The sequence below is a fragment of the Lacerta agilis genome, chromosome 1 (assembly GCF_009819535.1).
Source record: "Lacerta agilis isolate rLacAgi1 chromosome 1, rLacAgi1.pri, whole genome shotgun sequence".
NCBI classification, from domain to species: Eukaryota; Metazoa; Chordata; class Lepidosauria; order Squamata; family Lacertidae; genus Lacerta; species Lacerta agilis.
In genome coordinates this window covers 96,627,888-96,651,603 of record NC_046312.1, presented here as the reverse complement: position 1 = coordinate 96,651,603, position 23,716 = coordinate 96,627,888, and the positions used below count along the sequence as shown (strand labels likewise).

The following is a 23,716-nucleotide window of genomic DNA, read 5'->3' as shown; positions in this document are numbered from 1 at the left end:
CCCCTGAAGGACCAGGTGCGCAGCCTGGGAGTCATTTTGGACTCACAGCTGTCCATGGAAGCGCAGGTTAATTCTGTATCCAGGGCAGCTGTCTACCAGCTCCACCTGGTACGCAGGCTGAGACCCTACCTGCCCGCGGACTGTCTCACCAAGGTGGTGCATGCTCTGGTTATCTCCCGCTTGGACTACTGCAATGCGCTCTATGTGGGGCTACCTTTGAAGGTGACCCGGAAACTGCAATTAATCCAAAATGCGGCAGCTAGACTGGTGACTGGGAGTGGCCGCCGGGACCACATAACACCGGTCCTGAGAGATCTGCATTGGCTCCCAGTACGTTTCCGAGCACAATTCAAAGTGTTGGTGCTGACCTTTAAAGCCCTAAACGGCCTCGGTCCTGTATACCTGAAGGAGCGTCTCCACCCCCATCATTCAGCCCGGACACTGAGATCCAGCGCCGAGGGCCTTCTGTCGGTTCCCTCACTGCGAGAAGCAAAACTACAGGGAACCAGGCAGAGGGCCTTCTCGGTAGTGGTGCCCGCCCTGTGGAACGCCCTCCCATCACAGGTCAGGGAAATAAACAACTACCTGACATTCAGAAAAAACCTGAAGGCAGCCCTTTTTAGGGAAGTTTTTAATGTTTGATATTTTTGTATTTGATTTCTGTTGGAAGCCGCCCAGAGTGGCTGGGGAAATCCAGCCAGATGGGCGGGGTACAAATAATAAATATTATTATTATTATTATTATTATACATCCTAGCATTTCCCCCCCCCCCATTTTTTTTTGCAAACACTGTATAAACACGTTTCAAAGAAGCATTTTCCATATTAAATCTCCAACAGCATGTTGTCGTTTATATACCATGCTAAGCAACCTGGAGGAGGAACTGGCAACCCACTCCAGTATCCCTGCCAAGAAAACTCCATGGACAAAGACAACAGGCATATAAAAGTTATGACGCTGGAAGATGAGCCCCTCAGGTCGGAAGGCGTCCAACATGCTACTGGGGAAGAGTGGAGGACAAGTACAAGTAGATCCAGAGCTGATGAAGCGGCTGGGCCAAAGCCGAAAGGACGCTTGGTTGCGGATATGCCTGGAAGCGAAAGGAAAGTCCAATGCTGTAAAGAAAAGTATTGCATAGGAACCTGGAATGTAAGAACCATGAACCTTGGTAAGCTGGATGTGGTCAAAAATGAGATGGCAAGAATAAACATTGACATCCTAGGCATCAGTGAACTAAAATGGACGGGAATGGGCGAATTCAGTTCAGATGACTATCATATCTACTACTGCGGGCAGGAATCCCGTAAAAGAAATGGAGTGGCTCTCATAGTCAACAAAAGAGTGGCGAAAGCTGTACTGGGATGCAATTTCAAAAATGATAGATTGATCTCGATACGAATCCAAGGCAGTCCTTTTAACATCACAGTAATCCAAGTTTATGCACCAACTTCCAGTGCTGAAGAAACTGAAATTGACCAATTCTATGAAGACTTACAACACCTTATAGAAATGACACCAAAGAAGGATGTTCTTCTCATTATAGGGGATTGGAATGCTAAAGTAGGGAGTCAAGAGATAAAAGGAACAACTGGCAAGTTTGGCCTTGGAGTTCAAAATGAAGCAGGGCAAAGGCTAATAGAGTTCTGTCAAGAGAACAAGCTGGTCATCACAAACACTCTTTTCCAACAACACAAGAGACGACTCTACACATGGACATCACCAGATGGGCAACATCGAAATCAGATTGATTATATTCTCTGCAGCCAAAGATGGAGAAGCTCTATACACTCAGCAAAAACAAGACCTGGAGCTGACTGTGGCTCTGATCATCAGCTTCTTATAGCAAAATTCCAGCTTAAACTGAAGAAAGTAGGAAAAACCACTGGGCCAGTAAGATACAATCTAAATCAAATTCCTTATGAATACACAGTTGAAGTGAAAAACAGGTTTAAGGACTTAGATTTGGTGGATAGAGTGCCTGAAGAACTGTGGATGGAGGCTCGTAACATTATACAGGAGGCAGCAACGAAAACCATCCTAATGAAAAAGAAATGCAAGAAAGCAAAGTGGCTGTCCAATGAGGCCTTAAAAATAGCGGGGGAGAGAAGGCAAGCAAAATGCGAGGGAGATAGTGAAAGATACAGGAAATTGAATGCAGATTTCCAAAGAATAGCAAGGAGAGACAAGAGGGCCTTTCTAAACGAACAATGCAAAGAAATAGAGGAAAATAACAGAATGGGAAAAACCAGAGATCTGTTCAAGAAAATTGGAGATATGAAAGGAACATTTCGTACAAAGATTACCACAATTAAGGACAAAAGTGGAAAGGACCTAACAGAAGCAGAAGACATCAAGAAGAGGTGGCAAGAATACACAGAGGAACTATACCAGAAAGATATAGAGGTCTCATACACCCCAGGTAGTGTGGTTGCTGACCTTGAGCCAGACATCCTGGAGAGTGAAGTCAAATGGGCCTTAGAAAGCCTTGCTAACAACAAGGCCAGTGGAAGTGATGATATTCCAGCTGAACTATTTAAAATCCTAAAAGATGATGCTGTTAAGGTGCTACACTCAATATGCCAACAAGTTTGGAAAACTCAGCAGTGGCCAGAGGATTGGAGAAGATCAGTTTACATCCCAATCCCAAAGAAGGGCAGTGCCAAAGAATGCTCTAACTACCGCACAATTGCACTCATTTCACACGCTAGCAAGGTTATGCTTAAAATTCTACAAGGCAGGCTTAAGCAGTACGTGGACCGAGAACTCCCAGAAGTGCAAGCTGGATTTCGAAGGGGCAGAGGAACCAGAGACCAAATTGCAAACATGCGCTGGATTATGGAGAAAGCTAGAGAGTTCCAGAAAAACATCTACTTCTGCTTCATTGACTACGCAAAAGCATTTGACTGTGTCGACCACAGCAAACTATGGCAAGTTCTTAAAGAAATGGGAGTGCCTGATCACCTCATCCATCTCCTGAGAAATCTGTATGTGGGACAAGAAGCTACAGTTAGAACTGGATGTGGAATAACTGATTGGTTCAAAATTGGGAAAGGAGTACGACAAGGCTGTATATTGTCCCCCTGCTTATTTAACTTATATGCAGAATTCATCATGCGAAAGGCTGGGCTGGATGAATCCCAAACCGGAATTAAGATTGCCGGAAAAAATATCAACAACCTCAGATATGCTGATGATACAACCTTGATGGCAGAAAGTGAGGAGGAATTGAAGAACCTTTTAATGAGGGTGAAAGAGGAAAGCGCAAAATATGGTCTGAAGCTCAACATCAAAAAAACTAAGATCATGGCCACTGGTCCCATCACCTCCTGGCAAATAGAAGGGGAAGAAATGGAGGCAGTGAGAGATTTCACTTTCTTGGGTTCCATGATCACTGCAGATGGTGACAGCAGTCACGAAATTAGAAGACGCCTGCTTCTTGGGAGAAAAGCAATGACAAACCTAGACAGCATCTTAAAAAGCAAAGACATCACCTTGCCGACAAAGGTCCGTATAGTTAAAGCTATGGTTTTTCCAGTAGTAATGTACGGAAGTGAGAGCTGGACCATCAAGAAGGCTGATCGCCGAAGAATTGATGCTTTTGAATTATGGTGCTGGAGGAGACTCTTGAGAGTCCCATGGACTGCAAGAAGATCAAACCTATCCATTCTCAAGGAAATCGGCCCTGAGTGCTCACTAGAAGGACAGATCCTGAAGTTGAGGCTCTAGTACTTTGGCCACCTCATGAGAAGAGAAGACTCCTTAGAAAAGACCCTGATGTTGGGAAAGATTGAGGGCACAAGGAGAAGGGGACGACAGAGGATGAGATGGTTGGACAGTATTCTCGAAGCTACTAACATGAGTTTGGCCAAACTGCGGGAGGCAGTGAAGGATAGGCGTGCCTGGCGTGCTCTGGTCCATGGGGTCACGAAGAGTCGGACACGACTGAACGACTGAACAACAACAACAAAGCAATCGTGATGGAGTCCAGTAAACTCAACAGAAAATCTTTTGTTGTATGAGACATAGTTTGTAATCTAATGACACATTAGAAATGGAGGCTAGTACATTATCCCATTGTTTAACTAAGATGGGGCTCATTAATTCATTATTCCATTCATTTTTCAAAGTCTGTGTGTCAAATTGATTATTAGACACTAATTACTGGTAGCTATAAAAAGTAATAGCTTTTTTTAGCCTCTAAGATTTTGGATAGTGTGTAAAACACACAGGTTTTTCAGTTAAGAAGCGTACATATGAGGCATTACCATGGTGAGAGGAAGGGATCTGTTTTGACTGGCAAAGTGGAATACAGTCTGCATGAGTGCAGATGCAGTTCTAGGTGTGTGTGTGTGTGTGTGTGTGTGTGTGTTAACCAGAATCGGAACTGGAACTAAACCACCCTTACCCAACCTGGTGCCCTCAAGGTATTTTGAAGTAAACATGACCCTTTGCCATGCTTGCCAAGCCTAATGGGAGCTATAGTTCACAAACAGCTGGAAGACACCTGGTTTCTAATCCAAACTAGCTGCCTTGTTGGAGGAGAATCTATAGGTCTGAAAGGTGGGATACAAATGGAATAAAACTAAATAAGATATGAACAATTCAAACTATTTAATTGCAAATATTTGCAACTTTGTATGTTTGCTGTTTTGAATAACAGTCCTAAACATGCAATTTACTTAAGAGAGACAAGTAAATTTCAAAGCAACTCTTGGAAAGGAACACTGTATAATTTCCATTACAAGGTATCCAGATGCAAAGCATATACAGTATTATTGAAAATAGCACTGTGAAGAAGTGCAATGAGATTCACACCCAGCTGATGGGCAGAGGCAGGGAATGACAGTAGCCAGTGCTAGCCAGAGTAGAGTTGAGAGCTTCGTTCGTTCCCAGGAAATGTTGTTCCTATAGTCCCTACTCCCATGGTTCTTGGAAACTTAATAGGAGATGCAATGGCTCAAACTTCTACACTTGTGAAGGAGAGCTGAAAGTGAGGGTGTGAATTACATCAACCTAAGTTTAATTCTTGTAACATTTTTTTTTGCTATGACTGAATGCATAAAATTAAGTGCATTTCATTCCTTAGTAACCAAGGAATAACTGCAATATTGGATAAGCTGCTTTAATTGGCTTATTAAATATTCCTGATGGATCAACAAGATGATTGTTATTGGATGCTTTTGTGCTGATAATGTTTACCCAGTTTTATTTTTATCTGATTTAGCATGCCTAATTAATGCCCACTGTTTTCTGTATTGCCTCATCAGCATAAAATACTGTCGTACCCATTTGTAAAATGTTTCACATTGAAAGCTTCCAAAATAGACTTCCATGTTTGAGAAGCTAAAAACTAGCACTAAACATTTAATGACAACTAGTAAATGTTGATTTCTGAGAAGAACATAGGTGAATTTAGGGGAGAAAAAGGAGAAAAAGTGCATTTTTAACACTATTGTAATTGCCACTTACTTGTGTATTGTAAATCTGTCCATACCTAACTAATAACACAAAAAAGTTTGTATCTGTAAATAGCATGTGGTTTTAAGGCCTATGTGCATTTTAAAAGTCCTAATTTAAGTAGGCGAATGCATTGCAATTCCAAGTAGTGTGAATCAATGTTGTTTGCTTAGCAATTCCTTCCCCCCAGCCCCCAATGCCAACCTGGCACAATAAAGCCTGAAATATGAATTCCCTTTTAAGAAGCTGACTATAATAAATAGATTTTATATTATCCCTGGAGAAGCATATTTGAGGACCTGCACTCAGAGTATTAAAACATTCTACCTTTTCCCCCCAAGTCATTTTCTTAATAACTTTTTACTAGAAAGTCAATCCATATTTTATTAAAATATTGTATACAACTTAAAAATTTTAATTACCCACTGCTTAGCATCTTTATGGGATAACATAAAAATGGCAGCATTAATTTTGAAGAACAGAAGCTATTCCCCCCCCCCCCAACTGAACTTCATGACATAGAAAAAAAGCAGAGTGTAAACTAGAATTCCAATGAGAACGTGGATGGAGCTTACCGGTATATGATGCCTTGGAAAGAGACAATTGGAAACAGCCAAAGCATGTAGGGTAGCGTAATCATGCCATATATCCCCTTTAATAGCTTGGTTCACTAAACTCTGGGTACTTGATGGCACATCAATTGATGCTAAATTATGCTTTAATTTTAAGTTTAGCGGCAGATTACTTAACTACTTTGAAGTAAATAACCAGTTTTGATTTACTGTCTGCAAAGATTTATAGTACGCTTTTTGAATGTGTCGTTAAAAGAAAGAGAGTGTTACGGCTGTTGTACCTCTATAAATCTCCCTTCATTGTTCTGCAGAGGTGCCAAACAGCTGAGACCCTATTGCAAATTTACAATCATTTGGCAACACCACTAAAAATCAGTAAAGCAGAAACGGGAGATGGGACCGTTTTCTGTTGTTACCCTTTGATTGTGCCTGAAATTGGCAGCAAAAACAGTCAGCCACTTAAAAAACAATCAAGAAGGACATTATTTCATTTGTAGTGGTCACAGAGTATGAAAAATGAGTATTTTATAATATTTTGTTCCCTTTTTAGATGTGGTCAGTATGGAGCAATTTACAGCAAGAACAAATTAAGCAGCCTGTCTTAGTATTTTTTTTTTTTAAAAAAATCAGTGCTATGTGTATCTACTCAAAAGTAAATCCCATTGAGTTCAATGGGACTTCTTCCCAGGTAATTGTACAACAAGCTGAATAAGTCTGCTTTTAACTGCTTTTGGAAAAGTTTGCTTTAGAACAGAAGATGGAAGAGTAACTAAAAAAACCATGCTGCTAGTAGAAAAGGGCAGGCACAAGTTAGCTTGCAGGGGTAGGAAAGATAAGGAGCAGGACCACCAGTCACATCCAAGTCCCCACCCCTGAGATAAGTGATAAGAGACAATGGATATATTTGCACTAACCCGAGTTTAGGTAAATAAAATAAATATGTTCCTTCCATAAGATACATAAATGCATAAGTGTGCATGTGCATGCTAAGGGACATTTTGGAACTTTTAGATTTCCTAAAGTGAGTTAGATAAATATATGTTGGCAGCTGTTTATAGCAGTCTGAAAACAAAGACTTCATTAATCAGGACATGATGCAAACTTCAAAATTTGGAGTGAACAGAATGATATAACTCTATCCCATTGTTAAAACAAGACCAAATCTAGATAGGTCCAAAGCTACTGAAGAAATGGGCTGCCGGAATGTATTAGAGTTGGAATAGATTGACATATTTTTCAATGGAGGGAAGTAAGAAATAGGTTTCCCCGTGGATCTGTTCATTCTCAAACTGGTCCATGAACTTCATTCATGGTGGCTTTTTTGTGCTGTGCAAGTGGAAAATAAGCCAGTCAGTCTCCAGGATTGGTGACAGCTAGGCACTATGGCCTGGAGACAGTTCCCAACCTTGCTGGAGATAATTGGAGACCTTGGCTAGTTGTTGAAGAAGAGGTCCTGGTCTGGAATAAGAACTTTCCTAGGGTATGAAATTTTTATTTTATTTTATTATTTATGTTTATTAAATTTGTATACCGCCCTTCATCTGAATATCACAGGTTGGTTCGCATTAGAAAAATACAGAATAAATACACAAAATTCAAACAACGAAACAAAAGCAAAACAAACCAATAACTGCTCTCCCACAGACAGAGAATGTTAATCAGCCAAACACTTGGTTGAAGAGAATGGCCGCTTACCCAGTACAAGGGTGGGTGGTGGTTGTGACCCAGTGCAGCGCTTCCCTCATCCCCTCGAAACCATGTCATCTTTGCTCTGGCCGTTGGCTCCTCTCCCCTGGCTGCTGCAGAGCCAGCTGGGTTCCTGCCAAGCCCACTTCAAATTTTGGCCAATCCATGGCAGCTGGGGGTGGGGCGGGGCAATGGAATGGACCGCACAGCAGGAGCCTTCACTCTGGTCTGCTCCACAAGTGCTTAAAGGGGCAGGCTGCCCTTTTTGCCTGGCGCCTAAAGATATGTAACAAAGGTGCCAGGTGTGCCTCTTTGGGAAGAGCATTCCACAAAAGGGGAGCCAACGAAAAGATTCGTGAGCTGATTTTGTCACAAACTTTATATGTTGGCAGGAGGTGCATTGGGCAGACTCCATAGTCTAATAAGGGGATGCCATCTAAGGCTTCAGATCAAACTCAAGGAGCTGAGGCTGGCAGCCACACACTCAAGTTGCAGGTGATGCCCACTGGATTAGCACATGTCATGGTGGGACTATTTGCCCTGCAGCTCCTTCCTGCTGCCCAGCTGGCAGCCTGTGGGAGAGACACTGAATGCCAATGCATTCCTATTTCTGTGGAGCAACTGCCTTCTTATTCTGCTTGTGGCCTTTACAGAGGTATGTGAATAGCCACTATAGGACAGCAGCATGCAATGCCTTTGGTCTGATCCAGCAGGGTTATTGTGTTCTAGCCTGAAAAATAATTTGACAGTCTTCTGAAGGATAGCATCTAGTTTAGCATCCTGCTTCCCACAGTTGCTAACCAGATACCTCTGAAAAGCTCAGACCTGAGGACTACCCCTTTTTATGCTATTTCAGTAAGCAATGATAACCCACTTTTCCTTTGTTAGTAGCCAAAAAATTATTTCAAAAGCAAAGTATTCATAGTGATGAGTATACAGAACCCACTTTCCAGGTCTGTGATACTAGATAGAAACCATCTTGTATGAAAACATTTATACTTATATATTGAGAATGGAATTTACTTTGCCACTGGCATAAACTTTACTTTTATTCCTACAATTCTGAACAATTCTCCAATCACTTGATGATATGCATCTTTATTTTTTACATGAGAATATTGTTATTGTTATAGAACCCTCTGTTGCTCTATGTACATCACAATATACCAGGCAGAATGAAATCTATCTCAATTGACAGCAGGGTTGTGAATGTTATTTGCAGTTCCATGTTGAGGGTGCTAGTCTTTGGCTTTTGTTGAACCAGAAATCAACAACCCTAACAGGAAAGAGAAAATAAAATTCACAGCTCTTATTCCACTATAGAGCAATTTCACAAGGACTGATATGAAACTTCTTGAATTGGGATAAGATCTGTGAAAACCAAGCATCTTCACATGTTACAAACAAAACAAACTATATTTCCCTTGATAATTGCCATTTAGATTGCTCTTCTTGACATTTTTAAATGGATTTTTTTTTTTTTTGCCTTTGGCAGCTATGACGGTACAAAGAGTAAAATATGCTAACTAGATCAATGCTCTGAAAGCTGAATATTCTGTGATGCTTAAAATATATACAGGGGACCTGCTAGTAAAGAATTGTTACTATATTAATGAAGTGGTATCAAAATCTTTTAGCATGTTATGGGCATACTTCAGGCATGTGTTTATGGCTAGCACGTGTGCTACTCTATACACAGATGAAAAGAAATTGAAATACAGTGATACAGTGCTATAGGGAGGAATGCACATTAGGGACAATGTTTTTGAACACCATCTGGTAGTTATAGTTGGTTGTCAGTTCAATATATTTAATTACTAAGGATGCTGTGTTGATCTTACCAAAGGTGATACGGAGGCTTTTGTTATGCAAGGCATGCTGCAACATGTGGGCCACAAACAATACTATGTGGTGCAGAGAAGGCTGGACTGCTTGTTGCCTCATTAACAGTAGAACTTGGAAAATGAGGTGTCCGGAGAAAAGGAGGCAGGGGCGTAGCAAGGGGGCGGGGGATGGGCTGCCCTAAGTGCCCTCACTGAGGGGGGTGACATTTGGCATGCCACCTGCCCGTGACTCCCAAGCCTACCCCGACCCACCCTGGGCAGCATGGGCATATGCTCCACCGCTGACAGGAGGGGGTTAGTTGTGATAATTCCTCCCGTCTCCCTCTTGTTGCCTGGTACTTCATTGGCAACACTCCATAGACAGGTACAGCCATCAACACCCACTGTTGTAACAGATTGGGAAATAGGGGAAAGGCGCAAGTAAGTGTACCAGTTGCCCCCCCCCACCATCTCTTCTTCCATCCTTACCCCCTCACTTATATTTTCTTCTTCACACACATAGAGTCTCTATATGCCTTTTACTATAGGAGCATTTTTGTGTTGTTTTGTTTATTTTATACCACCCTTGTAGAACCCATGTACCACGCAGGGCAGCTAGTGAGATGTAGTTGCCCCCTAGGCACCTCTTCAGTGTAGGAAACCAGGGATGCATGGGAAAATGCTCTGATTTTGATTGGAGTAACCATGCTAGGGAAAAAGGATATTATTCGCTTGCTTGGTTGCTAAATTTGTATCCTTTCTTTACACCAGATGGTGTTCCAATGCTTCCCCTATCAAACTTTGTCCTGCAGGCTCCCCACCTATGTATTCAAAGGGATATCAGAGAGGGAGACTCCCGTGTCTTCCGTTCATGTCTCCCATTCATCAACCTAACGACTGCAGCCTTTTGCAATGATGACCAGAGCGGAAAGGGGGATTGGATCAGCCTTAAATAGTAGGCTAATCCAGCTCCCTCATTGGCTATGCTTTCCACGCATGGTCTACCTGCCCACCTCTCAAAGGAAGACACCAACCTAAGTATCTTTCCTCTATGAGAGGGTGGGACAAATTCACCGCCAAGAGTATGAAGGCAATTCTTAAAAGCCTGCAGTGTCAAGTCAATATCTGTGGCCTGGAAATGAGAGATTTAGTAAGAAATTTATTATTTTATTTTTAATAAAAAAAATTAAGTAAATTAAATTGCCTTGATAAATAGATTAAATACGGATAATTTTTTTCCTTCAGTACATTGACATCCTGCTATTACTCTCTAGGAAGGTCAGTGTAACATTACCTTGTTGCATCTAACAAATTAATAAAGGACAATTAACACCCATTACACTTGAGGGTGAGGGCTGTGAAATTAAGCTGAAGAAAACTAATAATATACAGCTTTTAAAAGTGCAAGAAATGAACAGTCGGAGCAGTGTTTTAGAATATCACTTGTTGGTTGTTGTTTTTTGTACGTTTGTGATTCCAAGCTAAATTCCAGCTCCGAACATGCAAAAGGTGTATTAAAATTGGACATGGCTGAATATGTTTCTTACTTGATCTTTAAGTGGGTACCATTTACATGAATAGAGAACACAATTTTGTGATTCATCCAGAGGCACTAAAAGCACTGTTAAAACACTGTTAATAAAAATTTAAGATTACAAGTTAATTAGTATGTACATAATTTGGCTCTAGTGTTACCACATAGGTCTAAAATGCAATGTGGAATTCTAATTGGTTGGTTGTTAGAGACATTTAAATAGGAGGCAAGAAAAGTGTTGGTGGGTTTTTTTTATATATATAACAAAAGGAGTGTTCCCCAAAGCTTTGTTACACCTGGTATATTGAAACCTACTTGCTGACAACTATGGACCTTAAAAAGAAGACGTTTAATGTCATTTATTTCTTTAGTGAGAGAGAAACACTGCAGAGATTAAAAGCCTTATTCATTAAAAATGCATTTGCAAGTTAAGTAGGTTTTTCATGATGTGCATAGAAAAGTGTGGAATGTGCTTTTTAGACAGAGGCAAACTTTGGTAATTCATTACAACTTTCCAAACTTGAAAGCAGCATGTCATTTATAATTCACAGGCGGGATGCTCAACACAAACACAACAAGACAGGCACAAGACACAAAGGCCCCCCCCCCTTAATATTTTTAATGGGTTTTTTTTTTGTTGGTGAGGGTATCAAGTGTGTAAAGTTGAAGGTGCACAAGTTAAGTTGCAGGCTGGCTGTATTGAAGATCCAACACTGATATCAAAGTGAGTGGAATTGATTTGACAACCCCCTGTTGTAATCTTCTGTTATCATAATAATCTAGCCATCAGCGATAAATGTGCACTAGCCTTTGGAAAGATGATATAATAAACTATTAAACCTGTAGAAAAAGCTCAACCTTTCTTAGAATCACAGGAAGCTGCTTTATACAGAATCAGACCAATGATCCATTTAGCTTATTATTGCCCACATTGACTGGCAGCTGCTCTCCAGATGTCCCCCAGCCCTTCTTGAAGATGCTGGGGATTGAAACTGGGACCTTCTGCATGCAAAGCAGGTGTCCTACCCTTTCTCAATTCCAATCTGTGGTGGTGGTGGTGGGGAAGCTGGCTGTTTATCTCACCACTGTGTGTGTGTGTGTGTGTGTGTGCGCGTGCATGCATGCAAGCATGCATGAAATGCCACATCTTTCCTAAGCAACATTTTATGCAATTTTTAAAATCTGTTTTTGAGTTTGGCATTACAGGGCAGAAGAAAGGCAAAACAATGAATTACATATTTCAACCTTCTTTTAAACTATGTGGCAATGGCTACTGTCAGACAAAGGACACTGAAGCAGGTAGTACTTTAGTCTGTGCTGTCATAGTAAAGCTGCACATTTCTAAAAACAGCGGCAACAATGAGGAGGTTAAAAACAACAACACACCTCTGAATTAAAAGGGGAAAGAAGGAGCAAGAAGAGAAAGGCTATAAATAGAAATGACAGCCGTGAAGAGTACATTATGACAGCTATAATGGAAGGAAAGTTTTCCAGTGTTTGCCCCTTAAGCAGCGTTGGAATGGTGGTCAGTTGAGCACCTACTATTATTTGTAGGTGATAGGCTATGGTAGAGGGATTCCAGCAGACACTGTCACTCAACAACTGAGCTGAGAGACAGCTGAGGAATAGGAGGCGGGAGTGGCAGATGATAAGGATGCTGAAAGCTTCCTGCAAGAAATAAGTAGCATCCTGGGCCAATGGAAGGGAAATACAGGCAAGGAAACCAGACCAAGGGAAGGAGGAGGAGGAGGTGGATGGAAAAGAGGGTGAGCAACAAAGGGAATTTGGTCTGCCTCAGGAAAGGAGAGGAATAGGATAAAAAGATTAAGGGTTGTCATCCCTGGTGGCAAGGCAGAAAGAGGGAGGGGGTGAAAAAGACAGGAGAGGGCAATGTTCAAGGGGTGTCAGAAGAATGGTGTATGGGAAGACAGGAGTGAAAATATTGTCTATAAAACAGAACAGAACGGAGCGAGACAGCACTATGGGCCTTTCCTCTTAAAAACACCTCACAAGTGCCCCTGTTTACAAGCAAAGGAAGGAGTCAATATTTTACCATATTAAATTCAATTGATGTGTTCTAATCCGTTTTACTCAGATACGATTCATTAAAATGAATGAACGTATCTAAGTTACGGCCATTAATTTATGTGGATCTTTTATATGTAAAAAATAGCTGAATACCACCCAGTGCTTGTTTTTGTTTTGTTTTGTGTAGTCCATTGTGCAGTCATAATTTATATCATTATTTTTAATATTACAATTTACATACAGATCGTTACACTAAAAACAGCACAGCACCAGCCCTTTCCTTAAAAGTAAGAAGCCCTAATAGAGATGTTTCAAAGGCCTGATTGCAGCAAGCTGCTGATTCTGTAGGCTTACCATATCTGTACTTAAAAACTATCACAGAAACAATTTTTAAAATACATTTTTAGACAACTGAAGTGTTACTCCACATTTTTTTAATTTTGCATATTTCATCCACCTCTCCTTATTGTAAGGTCCAATGGCTATAAATTTACCTTTTGTATAAATTACCTGTTACATAACAGCTGCTTTCAGGAAACATGATAAAATAGTATTTATTTTTGATAGGAACCCATGTGAGCCTTGGCCTGGAGTACCTTCTTCAGTGTGGCCTTGAGAAGAAGATCAGAAGCTTCTGCTTTCATTTTTTCCCCAGTATCCACAGATCAGCAGTTTGTCTAAATCTTAACTAAGGTTTATTTAAATAAGCCAGCTTCGTAGCCCATGTTTTGAATTTGGCTTGCTCCAGACAAATCATAGCTAAGATTAACCAGTTTCTCAGTTTTCGACAACACAGCAAGCTGTCATCAATAAAATTGGAAATGAAAACTTCTGAATACATCCTCACATCTGCAATCATGCTTACTACTGTAACTCAAAGATAGGCATATACTTTCACCTAAGTATATTCATTTTATCTCACTGAAATTTTATCATACAATCCATCTGTTGTATAGCCACAACTACATGAATTAGCACAGGCATAGATCCCTTGCCCATCCCTTCCTGTGCCTGGCTTTCAAGCAATACAGATTGCAAACTGAAGTACCATGGCGGAGAGTGGTGGCCGGATGAGTACAATAAAGCAAACATGGATTTTCAGTTGGAGAGTGACCTGCACCTGCCTTGCACATGTATAAGAGGCAAGAAAAGAGGGAGGCTCCATTGAGCCCTATGCCAATCTCAAACTCTGTCCATTCAAGGATGGACTGTGATCCATGTCTGTTCCTTTTCATATTTTGTATATACAGTATATGGCAATATATCCCAACACTGCCCATGGATTTATGACAAACAGTTGGGGATCCATGTAAGGAAGGTATAGTTACCTTTCCCCTATACAGAATTTTTCCTGTATCTACAGCTGTACTGTGTTTATGTACAGGGTTGAGGTAAAAGGTTGAGGTAAGCCAAGTTGAAGGCACAAGTGTTGAGGAAAATATGGACCTCCTTCATTCTGGAGGAAATGGGGCTGTAAAATAGTGGGGAGCTTTTGTGGTAGGGTGGTTCTGCTAGACTGACAGGATTGCAATACATTTCTGAAGCTTTTTGTGATTCTCGTAGCTTATTTCATATCCTGCTACTTTGATTAGTTACAAACCAACATATTCCTCACTTGGTGAAAATCTGTGGTTTCTGTGAAAAAGTCATAATTACTCCTTCTATGATGCACTCACAGAAATGTTATGGGGTTTGCAGTTGTGATCATTACAGTGTGTCATTTGCACCTGAAATTTTATCCGTTCACAGAAGTAAAAATGGCAGCTATAACATTCCTCTGCTTTTTGTAGTCTATGACTAAATTTTACTTTAGGCAGAATTTACTGTACTTATAGTCAGTGCTTTTTTTCTTAAAAATGTTTAGGGGTACTCTTATTTTCCTACTTATATTGAAATACTGCCCCTCAATGAGGCCAAACTTAGATTCACAAAATGTTCAGGGGTATGTATCCCCCCAGAAAAACAACAACACTGCTTATAGTTATCCCTTATTCTCAAAGAATTCATTAACAACTTCTTTCAAATGTATAGAATATCTCCTTTGGAATAATATCTGGAGTTACAGAATTTGGATTAGCATAATTAATTTAACAATCTTTTCACTCTTGCAGATATACAACAAATGGCAGTCGACTGGCTTACTGGGAATTTTTATTTTGTGGATCGTATGAGTGACACAATCTTTGTATGCAACTACAATGGAACTGTATGTGTTATCCTGATCGATCTTGACCTCCACAACCCCAGAGCAGTTGCTGTGGATCCAGGTTTGGGGTGAGTCTTTCAATGACATATTTGTTTGTTGCAAGATGTGTATAGGCATGCTAAGTATAAAGAAAATCAAAGGTTCTGGTAGATTTTTTCCTGTGTGTATTCTCATTAGTCTTCATTCTGAATGATCAGTGAATGATAGCACCTCAGTCTTTAATCTTTTCTCACTTGGAAAGAGTGCTGGTTATCTGAAGTTAGAACACAACATTTGAGAAGCCTTGCTTTGAATTATATGTTTTGTTGTTTGCCCTTGCACATAGCATAATAAAAAGATGACGAAGAATATTCGGAAGTGAACCTAGTAGCTTGAAATACCCAAAGTAATTACAGTCTTATAAGTATTAAACAACCACCTGACCTCTTATATCACACCAAAATCAGTTTGTAATATTGAAGGGAGAAAGCCTTCTGCTCAAATAAAATCATTTTAAAAAATATCCCACTGGAATGTGCTCAGGTGTGTCTAGAGTAGCTCTTTACATTCCAGGCAAGATATTGTTGCTGCTGCAACCAGCACCATAGTTCTCATGGGCATCTGGAAGTATTAATTTTTTGTGTGTGGGGGGGGAGATATAACTGGAAGGAGAACAAATGTGGTATTTTCTACATAGCTTCTGGTTGGTTTCTGTAGCTAAGAGAATGAACAATTGAACTCCATGGACAATTGTTGAATACAAATGATAGCATTCACAGGTTAGCAGAAGTTTGTTTATCCTTGCTACTCATAGCCCAAAACTTTTCTGAACATAAGATAACTGATACAGAATGTTTCTATGGTCTGCCTCCATAACTAGCTTCAGTTGCAACAAATCTTTGTAGAACAATTTAGTTCCTACGTTTCCCTGTCATTTCCAAATCACAGAGGAAATTGAAAAATAACTTGGTTGTCACTGTCTCAAAAAGTCCATTGCTTAAAATTCCAGTGTAACTTTTATGGAATATAGATAAGTATACTTTTTCTTTTAAATGAGGACATTGAAACTTAGTGTATGCATATACAGTAGTAAGGTACTGTCAGGGATTTGCCTTCTCCTCGTGAGGAGAGCCCGGGCAGAGGTCCTACTCATGAAGAGAGCCAGGGCAGGAGTACTCCTTGCGAGGAGAGAGGGGAAAGAGGGGGAAAGAGATCCTCCGACGGGGGAGGATCAGGGCAGGGAGCAGTCATGTTTTTAGCTAGCTCTGCACTGTAAATAAGTATGCACAATAAAGTAGTCTTCAGAGTAAGAGGACTCTGTCGTTACTTGTGAACAACCCCCTGGGGTATCCTGACAGGTACCCTTCTCAATGTGCTTTGAAGTGCCAGTTAAAATATTTTGTATCAGTGCTTTTATAAACTCAGCAGTCGAGAATGTATATTTGTGTTACAGCAACACATTTGCAAACTTTTGGAGAATAAAATAATGCAAAATATTAGGAACCATGTTTTGTCATTTCACCCATCATATAAACATTCATTATCATTATCAGTATTCATTATCAGCTGCAGCAGTAGACACATGGCATAATAATGTAAATGGTGTGGATGTCTGAGTTTTGAAGTGGCTACTTCAACCTTGTTTTATATTAGACTGCAGATAGTGAAGTCTGTAGTGGCTGGTGGGGAACATCTTATGACATCATAAGCCTCTCTTCAATAAAAAGGAAAATATTTACTACAGAAGCAGCTTGTCATCCATATGTGGACTTTTGTCACTCTTTACTTAACGTCTGATTGAATATTAAGATGAATAATCACATGGGTTTAATTTTGACAAGAACAGCTTGCGTGCAAACTTTGCAAAGGAAGCTGTATGATTCTAGATTAGAGCTGCTTTTGTGTACTCAACAGATGGTAAGCTTGACTAGATCTGACTGAAGTGATGCTTCAAAAGAAATTAGTCGAAGTTGTATTTAAACTGATTTGTTTAGTAATTCTCTTAATAATGAATGGGATATTTTCAAACCACCTAGCTCCCTTTTCACGTGTATTTATTTATGCAATATATTTGGGTTTTACTTTATGTAATTTAAACTAGTAATTCTGGTCTGTTAATGGATGTTGAAGTGTAGTTTTTAGATTCCAGATATTGACCTGTGGTTATAAAAATGATGGTTAATGGAATACCCCTTTTAAGACACAAAAGTGAAAAAGATAAGCATTTCAATATATGTATATTGTAGCTTCTCCTGCTACTACATTTTACCTTGCCTCTTCTCTTTTTCCAAGTTCCTATTTTTCATATGAATTCATTTTTACCTAACCACCAAAGCAGAATTTCTGCTTGAGTTTATTGAGTTATTATGTCCTTACCTGTTTCATAATGATATTGGTTTTATTTAATTCTTTATTAGATTTTTTAATAAAACTTCATCATAAGAGTGCATTGCAAGTGAAGCATGAAATGAATGGGACATATAAATATGTGCATAACACTTTAATAAAGTTGCCTACATTCATCAGCCTTGTACATTTAATTAAAAAAATATGTACATTTTTATATTTAGCAAGTTAAACTGGGTGTTTCCATAAGGTATTGTATACACACTCGTACAATATATCTTCTGCTATTAATGCATCCAGGACCATCATCTTTTTATATTATTAGTAAACCACACTTAGCAAATATGAACTTTATTTATTAGTGATCGGTATTGCAAGAAACGAATTGCTGTCTTGAACCAGCGCAATCTATTTCTTTACTGACAGTGGTTTGTATTTGTCAGGGTAGGGCCTAGCATACACATAGCCATATGTTGACATCTCATTGTCCTGTTTGAGTCAGGGAACCCAGGATATGAGCCAGTTGGTCCACCAGGGCAGCCCAACTGCCTCTCTGGGTTTACTGACACTTAACTTTCTTCTGTTCTTTTCAGGCAAAGTCCATGCTTTAAAGCTCTGTGTCTGAGCACCCTTTCATTTGTGCTCTAGAGCGTTTCCTGTGAAACCCCCCAAATTAAAGCAGAATCAGAGAAAATGACAAGCCGCAGAAAACCTGAATTGCCATTTGTTGCACTTCAGATTTATGGGACTGGGGCATGATCACCACCACTGCTACTTGTATAGCTTCCAGGAGGCTTTTCAGTGTCCTGCCCACTGCTGTTTTCTGCAGATACAATAGAGTGAGTTTTCCGCCACCTGCGCTCTAGCTGTCTCAGCGATTGTTTCATTTCCCTCAGCTCCGGGGAAAACCACAGGGCTGTCTGGGCTCCATGCAATTGGAGAGGACGCTTTGGAGCCAGACAGTCAATAGCCCTGTTTAACTCCGTATTCCAACGGGTCACCAGGGAATCAGCTGAAAGGCCATCAATATGGGATAAAACATCCCCTACCACTCTCTGGAAAACCTTTTGATCCTTTAAGTGGTGGGGGTGGATCATCCAAATCGGTCCCACCTCCCTGCAGAGGGGGAAGGGTTGTGGAGAAGTCCAGTTGCACCAGGAAGTTGCACCAGGAAGCTGTGCATAAGAGAAACCTGGTGGACAAGCAGCGGCAAGGACAGGGCCATCTGCTCCAACCAAGTCTCTGTCACACATGCCAGGTCAAGTCCTCCATCCACAATCAGGTCGTGGATGGCAGTGGTCTTATTCATCATTGACCCGGCATTGCACAGCAGCACCTTCAGGCCATGTGGGTTTCCCTTGTTTATTCCAGTATCCATCCAGTCAAGACCAGACCCGGAGGCAGGGATAGCCTTCAAACAACGACTAAACCTGCCTCCTCAGTAATGACATGGTCTGATCTTAGTGTAGCTCCTCCTCCTGCCCGTGATCACTAAGATGGGTGTCCCGGTGCATCCCCCCCTGTGCAACCTGCCCCAGCCATTCTGTTGGCTGATGCCCACTCCCAGGCAGCCCTGGCCCTTTCCCCTTAAAAAGCAAAATACAAACTATACAATAGCCTAACAAAATAGTAAAAGTAAACACAAAGCCAAAAACAATTATGCTGAAATAAAACTAATCACCACCCCAACTCAACATTTATCCCACCCCAAACAAAAATAAAATAAAATAAAAATATATAAAATAAAAGCACCGTTCACAGTGCAGCAAAGTAAAAACGCTTTAAAAACATTTAAAAACATGTACAACAATTTTTGACATTTGCTGCAGCAATAGCAGAAGCAGCAGCAATCTCCCAAGGCCTCACTGGAGCCTCTTAAAGCTGTGGTGGTGAGTGTGGGCCCCGCCCCCTACCTAGGCCTGATGGAATTGGCTTGCAGAAGAGAGCGGCCTTCCCCAACACTCACAATGGCAGCAGCAGAGATAATCTGCCTGCTGCCATCAGCACCCACCTCCTAACCCTATTTAGCTTCCTCCACATTGAGGTGTGTATGAGGTGTGGGAGGGAAGAGATTGATTTGAGTTAGTCTTCCAAAATGTTTGGCTCTTGTTCTTAGGAAACTGCCAAGGCCTCCATCCTGTCAAATCTCTTAGCAAGGCCTGAGCGGCATTATAGGTAGACATTTACTTTGAAGCTGTAGCATTGCTGTGGTTTTGCTATCCAAAAATCTTCAAGGAAGTTTTTTTTTTTAAGAAACTCATTCTGAAATGGAAATTTGTTCTCATTCAAGGATTAAATAAATTACATTTTGCTTTAGGGAAATAATATTCTCAGGTCCTTTTCTGATCAAGGCTTTCTGTTAGCACTTTCAAGTGTTAGTCATTTCCAGTGATGAATATGTCCATTTCCACATAATGGAAGGATAGGGGAAAGCTAGATTTGCTGCTAGGTAAAACGGAGAAACGGAGTCAGCTGCTGGAAAGAAAAATGGAAAAGAAAAGAAAGGGTTGGCAGTGCAGTGATTGTAGTGATCTGGATACATATTCTTACAATAGACATTGAGGTTGGAATTTGGAGATCATCCCTGGAGAATGGTGTGAAGGGGTGGAGTCTTGCTGGCTGAGAAGGCTCCAGCAGAAAACTAGAGTTTGTTGTAATTGCTACTTTACAAAGTCACCATGTTAACTCTTTTCTGAATATACTGAATCCAAGCTTACAGGTTGTAAGCTGGGCTAGACAGGGAGGAGATCTCTAATGTTTCTGACAGTGACACCACATGCATAACCCACTGCACAAAGCAAAAGATGTGTGGCAGTTGCATTTCATGTACAAAATATGTGCTCTAACAATTTAGACCAACAGAATACACAAACAATTGAAATGCTTTTTGAAGTAGCATAAGTCTAGTTGGTTAAGCTCCTGGGGTTAACCCTAGCATTTTGAAAGGTTCCATAGAGAAAGATAAATCTGACAAATCATATATGTGTATGATATTTTTTTCTGACAGATTGCTAAAGCATTTGGGATGAAGCTTTGGATTTGTGTTTTTGCTCCCATAATTCATTGTCAGAATGACAATGTAGTGCCCAAATCAATTTTCTAGACTCCCCAAGCTGGAATAAATGAAACAGAATATCTTTTTCAGTCTGCTTTGGCACTGAATTTATCAGATTTTTATCCATAAAAACCCCCCTCATTAATAGACCTCATGTAGCGAACCCACCACCTAATATCACCAATTAATAATGTGGCGGATCCACTCCCGCTAACTGCCCCCCAATTAAATATAATGTACCCACCTCAAGGTACACCAGTTACATGATTTTCTACAATTTACAATGGATTATCTAGTGAGGGACTTGTGTGAGGGAAAACTTAATGGTTTAGAGTCTCAGGCAGGAGTTGATCAAACAAGAAAAGTTTTGTTAAACAAAAAGAAGTGTATGAAACAAAGTGGGTCAGGAAATGTGTTCTTTCATGTCGAAGTTAACTTATCAGTACTTACTTTAACTAACTCTAAGATGTCTCAGGGTTAAACACAATACTATAGGCACAACTCTTCTTAAACTTCAGTTACTAAAAACCAGGTGTTACACTTCAGGTGGTAGGTGTTCGGGTTGCTAGAACAGATGGTAAAATGCTCAACTCAGTTTCTGTCACTTAGATATTGCAGTTAAATACTTCCTTCACAGTTTAATACGTTGTTTCATGAGTGAGGGGCACTTCTTCTCCAGTTACCCACTCTCTTAACCATCCCACACCTCATAGGTGTGGGCTTATAGCCGAATAAAGATATCTATCTATCTACCCACACCTGAGGTCTTCTAAATGGTATAACAGATCACTAGGGGATCACCTCACCCCTTGTTACTGGGTTGGGAGTCTTCTGTACCTAGAAGAACTCCCCCCTCTTGGCTAGACTGAGACTCAGTGTACAGGTATATGTTTAACTTCACTCAGAACCAGTTCTCCTTATCTCACTCCCTAACTCCCATCAAACTATATCTCTTAACCTGAACCTTTGCCCCTTCTCAAAACCCAAACCCTATCCCTCAATTTAAATCCAGCTTAAATCTCTCCCTCAGAAACTGCTCCTTTTATTCTTACTCCTCCCAAAGTGCTGTTCCTCCCCACTCTCTGGCTAGCTGACTGTGTAGCCAATCCTTGATATGCTCCAGCACTCTTGTGGGGTTTCAGAGGAACAACATCACCAGACTTATTAAATATTCAGTAAAAGTCAGAAGCCCAATGCAACTTCGTTTATTCAACAGCTCACTCCCATATTAAACAAGAACACACTCTGAAAACCCCAGCAAGAAGTGCCAGTTGACAGTTGACAGTGCTTGGCATTAGAACTTTCGTCCACCTACACTTCTACAATTGGTTAGAATCATAACATGTGTTAAACCCAATACATAACACTCCTCCCCCCAACTTCCTAACAAAAGGAACAAACATAGTCATCAAGGTGTGCTGGCCTTTTCCGCTCCCGCTGGGACCGCTGTGGTTCCTTTGCCCGAGTGGGTGACCCAGGAAGTTCCTCTGCTACCCGCAGTCTAAGTGGGGAGGCCAGCTCCGAAGGGGTCATGGCCAATGGCACCACTGAGGACTCCGGCCTGAAGTCACCCTGCTGGGGTAACTCGGTCACCGGCAACCCATCTGGTTCCCCACCTGGCCTGGGCACAGAGTATCCCAAAGTACCCATTTCTCTGTCCTCTGGTTCCGCTTGAAGTTCCCTGTTCGGAGGTGTCCTGGTTCTGATTTGGTCGAGGTGTCTCTTCCAAACCAGTCCCCCCTTCCAACCCTATCTCGTAGGAGACCGGACCTGTACAGTGGGCTATGGTACCTGGGACCCAACTCTGTCCGGGCCCATAGTTCCAGACGTACACATTGTCCCCCGGGAAGAACCCTCTAGGAGCCCCCCGCACCACAGTTGATGGCTGTTGCTCAAGAGCCCGGTCGGGGTGCATACAATCAAGGAGGGTAGTGAGCCTCCTTCCCATAAGCAACTCCACTGGGCTCCGGCCGGTCACTGCACTTGGGGTGGTGTGTTGGGCCAATAAGAACTCCGCTAACCGGAGAGTCCAGTCACCATGCACTATGCGCCTAAGTGCATCTTTGGTAGTACGGACCATGCGTTCAGCTTGGCCATTAGTGGCCGGGTGAAAAGGAGCGGAATGAATGTGGCGGATTCCATTCTTTGTTACAAATTCTTTGAATTCCACCGAAGTAAAAGCGGTCCCATTATCACTCACCAGGATGTCTGGCAAGCCATGTGTTGCAAATAGCTTCCTAAGCGCGTTTATAGTTGCTCTCATGGACACGGTTGAGGTCGGCACCACCTCTAGCCACTTGGACTGAGAGTTGACCACTATTAGGAAGTGTTGGCCCTGAAAAGGCCCCACAAAGTCCATGTGCACCCAGGACCATGGGGACTGTGTGGACTCCCAGGACTATACTGGAGCCTTGGGTTGATCCGGCCGGGGCTGGTCAGGTAAGTCTTCCAGCCGCAGGATCTGGTGGGCAGGAGCAGGGTCAGGGCCGCTCTCCGGCAGTGGCAAGCGGCTGAGCGCATCTGCATGACCCATGGCTTTCCCGGGTCGGTGCTGTAGTGAGTATTGGTATCCGGCCAGGAAAATGGACCAGCGCAATACTCGTGGCGAAAGCATCTGGGGTGTCTGGCGGTCGGGCGCAAAGAGTCCCAGGAGTGGCTTGTGGTCTGTAACGATTGTGAAAGGCCGACCATAAAGGAAGTCATGAAACTTTTTGACTCCTTTAACTATTGCCAAACCCTCCTTGTCGATCTCGGAGTAGTTGCGCTCTGCCGACGTGAGAGTTTGGGAGAAATAAGCCACTGGAACTTCCCTCCCGTCCGGGAGCTGGTGGCCCAGTACTGCGCCCACTCCGTAAGGGGAAGCGTCGCAAGCCAACACCACCAGGAGCTTTTCATCGAAGTGTGCCAACACTGAGTTGGACACAAGCAAGTCTTTGACCCCTTGGAAACAAGACTCTAGTCTGGCTCCGCTGTCCGTCACACATCTGTTTACAAGTTGGACTTTAAAATTATCCGCACAGCAGATGCTA

General features: G+C 41.6%; 1 protein-coding gene across 1 annotated transcript in view; it reads left to right on the top strand.

Annotated features, from left to right (window-relative positions):
• Positions 1–23,716, top strand: part of LRP1B (LDL receptor related protein 1B) — a 754,577-nt gene that overhangs the window by 457,148 nt on the left and 273,713 nt on the right. The window contains 1 exon segment of the mRNA XM_033164188.1: positions 15,213–15,375. Within this exon segment, the coding sequence (XP_033020079.1) occupies positions 15,213–15,375 (163 nt within the window).